Source organism: Notothenia coriiceps, unplaced genomic scaffold (assembly GCF_000735185.1).
Source record: "Notothenia coriiceps isolate Sejong01 unplaced genomic scaffold, NC01 NC01_scaffold00004105, whole genome shotgun sequence".
Lineage (NCBI taxonomy): Eukaryota > Metazoa > Chordata > Actinopteri > Perciformes > Nototheniidae > Notothenia > Notothenia coriiceps.
Window position 1 is genome coordinate 480,953 of NW_011336806.1, and position 12,867 is coordinate 493,819.

At 38.0% G+C, this 12,867-nt stretch overlaps 2 protein-coding genes across 2 annotated transcripts; both read right to left on the reverse strand.

Annotated features, from left to right (window-relative positions):
- Positions 1 to 738: 738 nt before the first annotated feature.
- Positions 739 to 9,907, reverse strand: pfkfb2b (6-phosphofructo-2-kinase/fructose-2,6-biphosphatase 2b). The gene is made up of 14 exons (XM_010767282.1): positions 9,721 to 9,907; positions 9,197 to 9,352; positions 7,819 to 7,944; positions 6,261 to 6,357; positions 4,800 to 4,866; positions 4,544 to 4,618; positions 4,256 to 4,312; positions 3,981 to 4,105; positions 3,073 to 3,280; positions 2,637 to 2,783; positions 1,786 to 1,890; positions 1,540 to 1,669; positions 931 to 993; positions 739 to 842 (listed from the first exon to the last, which is right to left on the reverse strand). The coding sequence occupies exons 2-14, from the start codon at positions 9,279 to 9,281 to the stop codon at positions 754 to 756; spliced, it is 1,374 nt and encodes a 457-aa protein (XP_010765584.1). The 5' UTR covers positions 9,282 to 9,352; positions 9,721 to 9,907; the 3' UTR covers positions 739 to 753.
- Positions 9,908 to 10,051: 144 nt separating this feature from the next.
- LOC104942085 (putative homeodomain transcription factor 1) lies at positions 10,052 to 12,645 on the reverse strand. Its single transcript, XM_010767283.1, has 4 exons — positions 12,161 to 12,645; positions 11,889 to 11,984; positions 11,323 to 11,448; positions 10,052 to 10,796 (listed from the first exon to the last, which is right to left on the reverse strand). The coding sequence occupies exons 1-4, from the start codon at positions 12,263 to 12,265 to the stop codon at positions 10,776 to 10,778; spliced, it is 348 nt and encodes a 115-aa protein (XP_010765585.1). The 5' UTR covers positions 12,266 to 12,645; the 3' UTR covers positions 10,052 to 10,775.
- Between the last annotated feature and the right edge of the window lie 222 nt (positions 12,646 to 12,867).

Genomic DNA, 12,867 nt, shown 5'->3' on the forward strand with positions numbered 1-12,867 from the left:
GGAGGACGGTCCCTCAAGGGTTACAAGGGAATTAGAAAAGGTACGGTATAAGGAGGGGATGGTCCTTCTTAGACGCTACCTGGAGTGAGAGAGTGTGAGCCGCCTTATCAATGTGAGGGAACCAGGGTCAGGGAGGGGGGGGCTTAACCGGACAAAGCCAAGCAAATTAGCCGTCTTCTCCACATGGATCAACACCAACAGGTTAGACAACTTTAAGTGTTTTAGGTGACAGATGCTGTTTAAGCAAAGGCATTCCATCACACAACAAGAAATATCAAGGAAATCAGCCCTGATTTCACAGGACAAACAGAGAGTATAATAAAAGATGAACAATAGATTAATAGCTCAAATACAGATGTCTTTCCTTAAGAACATTCTTAATATCAAAAAGCAAGCAGGGCAGAGCCAAGCAAGTTAGCACAAGCCATTGCCTCCATCAAGGTCAAACAAAACCAAAATAAACAACTTATTCAATATTCATCATATTGCTTAAGCCAGACTTATTAATAAGGTTCAAAGATAAAGGAACATAAGGAATATATAAAAGGGAGTCAAAGCAGCAAAGCCTCACACAGGGTAAGAAGTGCACCAAACTAGCAGACACAACAAACACAGGGCCTTTTAGACTTAGTTTCAGATGTTGAAATATGCTGATAACTTTTGAATTAATACTGGGTAAATTAACAATAAACATTATTTGAATGGATTATTATATTTTGAAGCTTAATTAAATAATAATAATAATGTGATTCGTCAGCTCAATCCAGAGGGACTTACAAGAGTCCGGTCTCGATGCGTGTTCACTGCCTCCACATTGAGATAAAACAGTTCCACCTTGCAACCTATTGGAACAAAAGACAGAATACATTTAAATAAATAAAAAACGTTTAAAAAAAGAAAATGGTGTTATATTTAGAGGTAAAGACGTACCGTATGCAACAGGGGTTAGCTTGAGTATCGTGTGGAGTGGACATTTCATATATGGTAGATCTTCTGCGGAAAGCGAATGCATAAAATGTTATCATCTTTTTTGTAATGTAATTATTGATATTTTTATGTTTAACCGATTAAACATACATACAGTAGTTTAACCTTCTAGGTAATTATAGTTAGTAATAATACTTAATAATTCAAATGGACAGATGTTTTATTTTTTTAAATAAGTACAATTATAAAAAGTCAAACATTTTTAACAAATTCCATCAACATCGATCCTATGGGGGTTTCTCAAGAGCTTAAACATAGAGAAGGGGCCAATTGAGGAGCCGCCAACATTTATCCCACACAGAGCAATCTTGCACTTGGCTTGTAGTAAACATAGGTCAACCATTTGTATTTCTCTATCAGATAGAGAACACTGGTGTGGATAAATACATAATAAAGGTAATTGAATACAGGTCATGTGATAGAAATATAATATAATCAAAACTGTTCAAATCTATATCACTTACCCCAACTGATATTTGCCCAAACAATACACTTAGATTTGTCAGGAATATAAGGATCAAATTTGTTTCACATTACAGGGGTGATTCTGACCTGCACTCTCGTCCAGGAAGTAAGCCAGCAGGCAGCGCATCACAGCTTGATGGCAGATGACCAACACATTGCCCTGCCTCTCCAGCTCCATGATGACCGGCTCCAAGCGCTGAACCAGGTCTTGGTAGGACTGAAAAAGAGAGAGAGAGAGAAGACTATTTTAACCGCACTCCAAATGTCATGTTCAAACAACAAGATGAATTCAGTGTATTGAAAGTAAAGCATGGAGGGATTATTTCGGGTCACCTCTCCTCCTGGGTAGCGATAATGGTACTTGTCCTGGTCCCTCAGTGCAAACTCCTCTGGGAATGTGTTCTCGATCATCTCATAGGTCATCTCCTCACACACACCCTGGATATGGAAAACAGAGCATTTGTCAAAATGTCAAAAGCACAAGTAAAAAGCTGAATGGATGCTTTCACAACAATATGACTGCAGGATTTAAATACAGTCCACAAAAAAAACACAGCAGTCGTTCCTTTTTAAAGAAGAATGTTAGATTCACCTGTAAGCACAGATATTTACATTATGTTTTAGACCCATGTCGATCAACAGTATTAGGTGGTTTTTATTTGTTTTTAATATCTTGCCCTGAAAAAGGTATTGCAAGGTTGAAACTGGTTGCATTTAAAATTAACAAAAAAAAGGTAATCTCCTTAGATTGCCTGAAGTATTCTCTCTTTACTGTGACCAATATCTTTTGAAACTGGCCTTTTAATTTTTGGGGAATGTTTTTGTGTACATTTACTTGAGTACTTTACTAAAGGGACCCATTTTAGGGACTTATTTTCATGCCACTTTCTACTATTTTTTAAAGGGAAATATTGTTTTACACCACTGCAATTATCTGACAGGAGTAGTTATCGGTTACTTTACATTAAGACATAAAAACAAAATATTATGTTTTGTCATAAATCAAATTACCCAACAGTACTTTACTGAATACCTCCTCTACCACTGGTATTGAGTGATGGACATTAGGATGCCCAACCAAAATGTCTCAGAGAAACATTGCAAATGAAGTTTCTCCCCATCCAAACCAAAGGTACATGAATCTGTAATGAATCTGCTGAAGGTTAGAGGATGAGGGTACTGACGGCATCGATCTCGTTGAGTATCTTCCACTGTTCGTAAGGGACACACAGCTCCTCGGCTGTCTGGATGGTTCTTCTCAGCTGACTCGTCCACACCTTCAAATCTGACAGCTCATGCTCTTCAATGAAATCTCGTAGAGCATGGGAAAACTGCAATGTTGGAGACACAGAGAGAGGTTTCAAATCATCTACCCATTAATAATTTATGTCCTTAATAATTGATTAAATTATTTATTTGCTTTATAAGATCCATGTTCAGCTGATAGCGACAGGAAAACACAAAGTAGAGAAGGTTAACTGTGGTTATGACTCAGGTGTTCATAATACTGCAGTAAGGAACACCTTATCTCACTGATATACCTCCTTAAGAAATGCTTGTAACTGGGTTTCAGGACAGAGTGGTTTTTCAGTTAATTAAGTTAGGATTATAAAAGAGAACCTGTTTCCCTCGAGGAGAAAGCTCAGAGTCTCCTCCGATTCGGCCTTCGACGTTGTGGTCGCTCTCTCCGTGCCGACACAGGTAGATGGAGTGAGAGTGCACTTGGATGTTCATGAGGTAGTACACTATCTTACTCTGGATGTAGTCCTGCACTCGGTTCACCAGGAAACGCCGGCCCACGTTTATCACCTTGATGAAAGATAGGTCCCTGTGTAGATCAATCAATCACACTTTATTTTTAAGCACTTTTCAAACACAAATGTGCTTCACAAGTAGAAATATAAAACAATACCAACCATTCTTTACACTATTTAATGATATTCAATTTAGTGATTAAAGAGGATCTAGTATGCTCATTTTCAGGTTCATATTTGTATTTTGTTCCTCTACTGTGACATCTTTACATGCTTTAATGTTCAAAAAAGTCTTTCATTTTCTCATACTGTCTGTGCTGCAGCACCTATTTTCCCCCTCTATCTGAAACCAGAGCCCAGTCTGCTCTGATTGGTTAGCTGGCTCCGTTGTTATTAGTCAACCAATGAGACATGTCCCGCCCCTTAGCCTATCACATACAATGTGTTGGAGCACTAGCCAATAAAAGTGTGGATGTTGTGTAGTGATGTCCTTTTGTTATGGAAGTAAACAAAGGAACACAATGGAGGCGTTTCAGGCAGGTGAGGGGGAGTATACGAGAGAGAAACTCCCTCTGGAGGGAACTTTGGGATGTTATACTTTGTAGACCATTTACATGCATGCACATAATCACACTTAATAAAAACACAACTCAATAGACACAGTACTGAATAAATAAAAAACATTCATTTATTTCTAATTTCAACAGTAATTATTGAAATGTTATAATTCATGTTTGAAAAACATAAAAAGAGGCAGAAGAAATGAGTCCTTACTTGTCATAATCATCAGGATCTATTGGTTGGTAAGTAACCTTGTAGCACTCAATTCTTTTGAGGAAATCATCCATCACCCTCTCTCTGTGTCTCTCTGGGTAGTCTGGACTGGACACTTTCACTTCCTGTTACAGGTATTCAGCACATTCAAACAATGTAAGAGAGCATAGTGGTTTTCACATAGCACTGTAGATAGTATGAATATGAATAGATTATGGGTTTGACCCAGGCAACAAGTCCAACCGTAATGTCTGGCTGGTGACATGAGATCATACCAGAATATTAGCAGCAATGACCTCTGGGTCGTCACACACCGACTCCACAAAGAACACCTGTTGGAAAAGGGCATCTCACAGGGTCAGCACGTGCTAAACTTCCTGTAATGGTGCATTGAAACAACGCCATCTCACATATTCACCTGCTTTTTATCAGATAGTAAAGACACCCTGTGAAGTTGTCTTTACATGTACTGTCTATAACAAAATGAATTGTGAATTCTTGATGAAAGTAAAAATGTTTTCCTCACGAAACGTTTGCAAACATATACTATTTGCTAATCTTACCTTATAAGCATTCTCTTTCACAAAAGATAGAATGAGGTCTCGTCTTTCTCTTGTTGTGTTTGTTGCATCGAACACCTAATAAAGGAATCACAAAGGAGATTTCTCATGTTTAATGTGGGGTTTCTCTAGTAAATTGTCAGTAACATTAAGGTTGCCTTAATGCCAGATGTGTTTCTGCTCTGGATGTTTTTCAGCTAGTATGTATTGAAACGCAGACAGGGACACGGATCAACATATCAGTAAAAAGAGGACTCACTGCGATCTGCCCTCCCTCCACCGACAGGTACTTCTTCACATCCTTCAGAGCTACCAGAGCACACTGCCTTTGAAAGGGAGGAGAAACATGAGAACAGTGCTGATAAAAAGCCTCAGTATGATCTCATTCACCAAATCTAATACTTACTTTGCTCATCAAGTAAACTGGTGACCAGAAAGAAAATTGGATGTCTTATTTGGAGAATCTTTGAATTTAGGATATCCGTTGTTTCCCGGTTAAAAATCGCTTTACCTCAAAAAAAGTGTATTCTTTTATTTGTACTTCTTTTAAAACAGTGATAAAAATACTTTTCAAAAACTCAGCAGCAATATATTTGTCCAATTACATGTTGCATGATTGATAACCCATAGACCTTAATTTGCACTTCTTTCATGGCGACTATTATTTTTGTAAGAAAAGTTATTTTCGGGTTGAATTAGTTTACCTATGCACGGATGTGTTTTTTGTTGATGTTTTTAACAAAACAGAACCATTCATTTAAAGAGACAGTTTGATATTTCAAACATTTGCTTAGTCTACTTCCTTCCTTGATACCACTTTCATATCTGTAAGATCAATATAAAGCAGTTCCCAATGTATCCAGTCTTAACGATAAACTAAGCTAAACTAAGCTAAGCTAAGGTAAACTAAGGTAAGCTAAGGTAAGCTAAGCCTAGCTAAGCCAACAGGTTGTTGGTGGTAGCCTTTTGATTAAATAAAACTTGATACAATATGAATAGTAAAAAACGTTATATTAAAACAGACATGAGAGTGGTATCAATGTTCTCATCCTTCTCTTGAAATTAAAAGTGATAAAGTATATTTCCCAAACAGTTAGACAATTACTTTAACTCAATGGGATCTGTTTGGAACCAAAGCAAAAAGGTGAACTTCACAAAATAAATTATTCCTTTAAACCAACATATCTGGTATTTCCAATAGCATAAGGACTGCAGCTACTATTTGATTCAGGTTTGAAACCCATGCAGCTGCCTGGCAGACTTGTGTCAGCTTCAGAGTGACAGCGGCAGCTTGTTTAATATCTAGGTCACGATTCAGCTCTGGAAGGCTGTCAGGAGCCTGTCACAAATCTCCTGATAGCCCTGAAGGACAAACCCCATTCCAAAAACCATTACTGGATAAGACCATGAAGGAAAGAAACATTTATTCTCTATACTTTAGAAAAATCTGCAATGGCTTACAGCTGTCACACTAATTTTAGATAAGTGCCAGTTTAAGGTCATAAGAACACCGTGGAGACCCTGGTTTATTATAGAATGTTAGCTCAAAAACTGCTTAGTCACTGATGCAGCAGTAGATGCTGCATAGCATCAAACAGAGCCATGTTGACTGGGAGGAAATGTTTGATCAGACAGTAGAGCTGCTACAGCTTCCCTTAATAGATATATAATGTGCAATCTAATGACTGGACGAGAGCACATTAGTTAGAGTGGAACTTACTTCCTTATTCTCATGGCATCCTCATTGTCATGGCGGAAGAAATCATAGGACTTGTAGGCTCTGACAGCCTCTCTGCGGTACACGCCCAAGTTAAACACTGCAAAATGAAAACAATATATTAAAAGGCTTAATCTGTACACATGTGCATCTTTAAAGTCACCCTCAAGTTGCTTTTTAATAACCAATTTCACCTATTACAACTCAACTGCTGCTAAATTGAGTTTCCTATTCTAAAAATACTCTGACCATCATTGCAAGAATATCTGAAGATTTCCATTCCTTTGGCGGTTCAATATCAATTACAGTATAAAATATGAAGTGAGCGTTTTTGATTGTTATTTTCGGTCTGCACCTCATATGATTTTTTTAATCATCACAGCGATTCAAGGATTTTTGGTTAGTTCAATGAGAGTATCAGTAGAAAATAGCACTTAAAGGTGACCTATCATGCAAAATGCACTTTTGTACGTCTTTTATACATGAATATGTGTCCCTGATGTTCCAGGGAACTCACCAAGTGTCAGAAAACACAACCCTCTCTATTTTCCTCCATACCCAAATCTCTTAAAAAGGGGCTGCAACGGATCTGATACAGACTGATCCAGATTTGAACACTTCTATGACGTCACAGAAGTGGCGCTACGGCTATTGGGCCAACTCCACCAATCAGGAGGAGACAGCCACGGACATTGCCTTCGAAAGCGCTGGAGACGCTGTAGTACATATGCCAGGCCTGTAGATGGTGCCGTTCTCACAGAATCAGCCCATGCAAAGACAGTGTTAAATTGAGAGGAATGAGGAATGGCTAAAATGCATGATCTGTTTGGTATTTTGAAAAATAAAAAGTATAAATATGCCTTATATAGGTATGGTCCTACACTATATTATTCAAATATAGCATGATAGGTCCACTTTAAAGGTGGGGTAGGTAAGTTTGAGAAACCGGCTCGAGATACACTTTTTGCTATATTCCATGGAATTCTCTTAACATCCCGATAGCAATGAATATCGTGCTTTTACAAAAAATCCATAAAAAACATCATCTGTGTCATACTGTAAAAAGCACCACCAATCATTTTAGCCGGCCCAGCTAAAATGACTGGATGGCCTACCTGCCTGTCAGCCTTCCATCTGTGCACACCCTTATCTCGTGCCCTCATTGGTCATGTGCACGTTTGTGTGTGTTGGAGGAGGGGCTCTGTAAGGAAGTGGCAGATTTTTTCTGGCTGTGTATTTTCAAATTCGAGCGCACTCGAGCTGGTTTCTCCAGAATTACCTACCCCACCTTTAATACAGTGTAACTATTCTTTTTGACATTGCTTCCTTTTGTGTTCTTTTTTATTCAACAAGCAAACATGTTGCACTTTAGCAGTATACCAAAAGAAGCAGAAAGGCAGAACTGAAAATACTTTCATATGATATCGCAAGTAATATCATTTTTGCGAAATTGAACGACATCACATTTTGCATCTTTTCCTAATAACATGCAGCTCTAATATATAGTCAGAATAAATGAAAAGACAATTAAACAGGTTTCCATAACATGTCTTGTACTTACCTTTGGTTGGGACCCCGATCCAGTTGAGGTAACGTGTGAGTTTCTTTGACATGTAGGTCTTCCCTCTTGCAGGCAGGCCGATCATTACGATCACCGTTGGAGAATTTGTCATATAAGAGGCCCATGCTAAAAGGACGTAGATCATAGGTCACTTCAATGGTAATCCCATGCATAAGAAAAATAAGCAAATAAATGACGTCATAATGTAAATGTACCCAATGTTAGTCAACCAACTGATGAGTCAATTAATTGATTAGTTGGTCAACAACAAAATTATTTATTTTGATAATCGATTCATAATTAAAGTCATTTCTCATGCAAAAATGGCAGCCTTTTTCAGCCTTCCAAATATGGAGATTTTCTGTGTTTAACGTCATTTTTAACTGAATATCTTTGGGTTTGTACTGACCACACAACCCATTATTAAACATTATCTTGGACATTGTGAAACTGGGATGGACAAATCACTATTTGCTGACATTTTATTGACAAGATGATTAATAGATTCATTTAGAAAAATAATGATGAGATAAATCCATAATTAAATAGTTGTAATAATGGTGTCTATTCTTGCAGGATAAGGACACTTACATAACTAGGCCATGTTTCTACTGGACAAAAATAATTGTCTCAGACAGGATCCAAAGAAATTAAAAATAAATCATCCCTAGAGAAAAAAGCAATTTCCTGAAGAACAGTGGAAAACCACAGGAGTCACACTTTTTTATATCTTCTTCTTCACACTTTAGTTTTTTCGCCCAGGTGTTCACCTTTTCATTTCATTATCTTTCGCAGGTTGGAGTCTTAAAGGAGACATTGGTTCATACTTATATTTGGGTTTCTACTAGAACTTGTTAAATGCTTCAGTGTTTAAAAAACAACACTCTTTTTCTCCATGAGAATTGATTATACCTATATCGTCCCATTTGTATGAAATCAATTGCGTTGCTAGGAAACAACTTGGGTTCATGATAACTTCCTGTAAACTGGTTTCATACACATGGTATTTACATCTAAAACTGTGGGATGGTCTTCATGTATTGTGTTGTATTATCACAACAATCAGAAGTCCTGAAAGCTCATTTAAATTAAGTTTAAGAGTTCAGGATTGAGCGTTTAGATATGTTTACAACATTTAATAATAAAAACTGCTTTAGAAATATAAAGTAGATTACAAAGTCTATTTTTACAATATAGAAGGCTTTAGTGAAGAAGTGGCAGTGTCCCAGGGAGTTGATTTAGAAAATGTGTTATAGATCCAGTGAACAATACAAGGTTTTATATTACAATGGCACCTGTAGACTGACTGCAGTCATCCAAAATAACGTGTTTAAATCAAATTATTGTGGTAAAATGGTAAAACCTCGACTTTACTTACAGCATTTCTTTTCCTTGGTTCTCAGGTCTGTTTTCGTAGCTTCTGCCGAGTTTGAACAGCCATTGTCTATCTGAGTGCACGACATGTTTATGTTTTTTTGAGTCAAAATCAGCTGTCCCTTGATGTATTTCTTAGAGGGGCATCATCCAAGCTGATCTGAAACAGATGAGTCACAATAAATGTCATCCATTACTTCCATGCATCTCTGGTAGAACAGAATCTTGCACAAATAGCAATAGGCTACATTCTCCAAATAGTATGTGTTTTTGGCTTTATGTATCCGTGGTAACATGAGCCAGAGGAGTTAAGGATGAAATGTTGCCACATCATCCGTTTACAAAAACCCCGCTTTGGCTGAACACACTGTAGCCGCATAAGAGCACGCGGTGATATCCTCTCTGACGGGGGTGATTTGAGTTCATGCGACACTTAATCTGAAGTGAAATATACAATATAATCCAACTCAAACATAATCCTTGCAGGACGCGTTTCTAACAGCATCTCATTAAAATTGCTTTTTTTACCTGCTCGATAGGCGGAAAACAAGTCTTTCCGGTCGGCAAGCCTCTGCGGACAAGGTCGGCACGCGGGTCTCTCGAGCTGCCTGGCCGAGAGTTTGATCCTGCCGCTGCGGCCGGAGGAGGCGGTCTGCTCGGCCTGCCCTTGGAGCTGGGGTGCCTCCTTGGCCGGCTGGTGTCCTTCCAAACTGGAGGTGTGCCACTACGTCATATTTTTTTGCCTACCGTAACGTTGATAATAGATCATACGTAAACGCGTAAAGCTCTAATGTATTAAAAAGACAACATAATAGGATTTTTTTAGAAGGCAAAATGTTAAAAGAGAAACATTACACGATTGATAGGTAGATAAAAACATTTATTCACCTCTAACAAGTATTTTCTATAAGCAAAACTTGGCATAGTTATTTCCTTTGACAATAATCATCGACACAAAACACAGATAGTGGTCATTATTTACAGGTACCATTACAAGTTTAAGTGCTAAAATAGACCCCCAAATAAATAAAGCCCTCTTACAATCACAAAATTTCCTTTTTAAACAGTACAAAAATCAAATTCCTATGAAAATTCATTTAATTAAGCTGGCAGCCCCTTTTGATTTAGCGGCTTCAGATAGCACAAACTAACTGTAAATCAAGCTAATATACTGATGGGAAAACATCAGTGAATAAGACTATATAAACTATCCACTCCAGGTCTGTATTTACATTTCGTTGTGCGTATACACCTCTGGATGCCACAGATGCCTGAAATGATCTCAGACCTCAAAATCACCCCTATATTTAACGACACACTGAAAAGGGGTAAAACATTAGGCACTGGTTTAGTGGCGTGGTGGATGGACACCAACTGAGCCGCCAGCAATTGTGTGTGAGCAATAGTCAGAGCATCTCAGGCTTGGGAATGACTGATGAAACTCGAGAGACAGACGTTTCTGCTGGAAGGCACAGACAATGAATAACAGACAGTAGATTTGCACTTTTTTGATGAGACGCTGTAGGTGTGGACAGAGCTTCTGGTATCCAGTGTCCGACTGTTAGTGGTTTGCTCTTTTCACATTAAGGCTTGATTTTCCACAGCTGGAAATGAAGCCGAGGAGATACAACTTTTGTTAGAGGAATCTTAAAGAAAACACACACACACACAGCACAACATTTTGGGAACGCTTATTCACTATCTTTTAGCGAGTCTATCCCAGTCCCATGTCTGTGCTATAAATGTGGAACTACAACCAGGAGCCGATTAGCTCAGGTTGTTTCAGCATAGTTCAAAAATGTACCACGGATTAACAAGATGTATCTTTTGTTTTAACCATAAAAAACTACTAGTAATAGTTAATAAGTGAGCATTAGAGAAGTTAATTGATGTATTTTTGAACTTTGAATGCAGCTAGACAGGCTATTTTCCGATGCTCCCAGTCTTTATGCTAAGCTAGGCTCACAGCCTCTGGGCTCCAGCTACATACTGTTCACACACAAACATGAGAGTTGTACACATAACTTAATACTAAAGGAAAATGTGCCTATTCAATTAAGTATATTCACAATAGAGGGATTGCTAAATTACACATGAGATGTAATTTAACTTTAGCAGAAAGACCCTCACTCTGATGTTGAAGCCGAGCAGGTCGCTGACCACAGCAGACACAGCGGACAGGATGACCACTCTGGTGATATTGTAGATCAGAGGGTTCACAGTCAGACCCAGCAGTCTGAAAGGTATATCCAGCTCCTTAGGAGGAGAAAGGGAATACAATGTTATATAACTTTACAAAATGAGTCAAAGCTAGAATGAATTATGGAGGTTATTAGAGTGTAATACTAAGGGACAGTTAAGTAGTTAAACATAAAGTGAGATGACTGAACACCAATTATTGAACAATTTTAACTAACAAACATCAACTCAGTCAGTGGAAGTAACAGTTTTATTAACATAGTCAACAGGATGAGGAATTATATATTTTTTATTTTACAAAATTGTTTATTTTCTAAAAAACACATTTTAAACTAACTCTGAATATTTCATTATTTAAGTGAAACAATGGGGAAAATAATCTAACCTAAAAGTGCTGCCTTTATCTTATTTTGAAAGGATTAGAATGCTAATATATGCAGCATTTTACACTTAAAAATCAAACAAAGCCCCTCTGATGGTACATTCAAATTGCTTACCTTCATCAGTTTTGTAGCTAGTTTTAAAACGTTGTTCACAATGTTGAGTTCTTCTTTCTTATTGGGTTTTTTCTCCATCTTGAGATACAAATTGATCTGCAACCAAGAACAGTTTCACATAATATAAATAATACAATAAAGTCATGGTCATTTTTTAACTGAATGATATACCGACTGTAAATCATCCGATAGTATTGCTGTACAAGGCTGAACCCACAGAGAAATAACCTGCAACTCCATGTGTTTCCCTCTTTGCAGACACAGATTCTTACCTGCTCAGTGAGCAGCACTGAGGAGTTGCTGTATTTGCAGTTTGTCTCTGAGCCGAGGGTTGCCAGCCGTAACAGAAAGAGGATGAGGGAGGAGGCCCACACCATCAGCTCCCAGTTAGTCAGGGTCTCTAGGAATGTCTGGTGGTTGCGCAGAAGCTAAAGAAGGGCAACAAAACAACAACAGTGGTTATTCTTGTAGCCCTCAGAAATTAGTTGTTGTACGAATTGGGATTCAACTGTATCATGACATTTCATTGTTTTTAACTGACACTTTTATCTAAAGGGACTTAGAATAAGTGCAATATACCAAAAAGATACAAACTCAGAACAGCAAGAAACATGCAGGCTCATTTGTTTCAATAAGCCAAACCATTGTAGATGCTGTTGCATTAGCTTCAAATGAGCTAAAACCATTTAAAGAGCAACTTGCAGGTTAGAGACACCAGTGAATAAATGTGTAAGAAAATGATGTATACACTAGATTTTCCAAAAGATATACACTACAGTGACATCTGGTGTGTTTTTTGTAAAACATTTGTACTTCCGCATAAAAAAAGCCTCCCCACGTGACCTCCCGCGTGTGGCGTGACATGGGGGAGAGTGGCCGGTCTACCGTAGTAATAAACATGGATCGGAATGCTAGTTTTGACACAGAAGAGGTTGAAAATAAATATTTGAATGCATATGACGGACCACAATGCGGACCT

Coding starts and splice junctions, on each gene's coding strand:
- pfkfb2b (XM_010767282.1), bottom strand. CDS start 9,281: ATGTCGTGCACTCAGATAGACAATGGCTGTTCAAACTCGGCAGAAGCT. Junction 6,358..7,818: donor GATCGGGGTCCCAACCAAAG/GTAAGTACAAGA, acceptor TTCATTTTGCAG/TGTTTAACTTGGGCGTGTAC. Junction 4,106..4,255: donor TCATTGCTGCTAATATTCTG/GTATGATCTCAT, acceptor TACCTGTAACAG/GAAGTGAAAGTGTCCAGTCC.
- LOC104942085 (XM_010767283.1), bottom strand. CDS start 12,265: ATGGTGTGGGCCTCCTCCCTCATCCTCTTTCTGTTACGGCTGGCAACC. Junction 11,985..12,160: donor CAGTGCTGCTCACTGAGCAG/GTAAGAATCTGT, acceptor TCTTGGTTGCAG/ATCAATTTGTATCTCAAGAT. Junction 11,449..11,888: donor TAGCTACAAAACTGATGAAG/GTAAGCAATTTG, acceptor TCTCCTCCTAAG/GAGCTGGATATACCTTTCAG.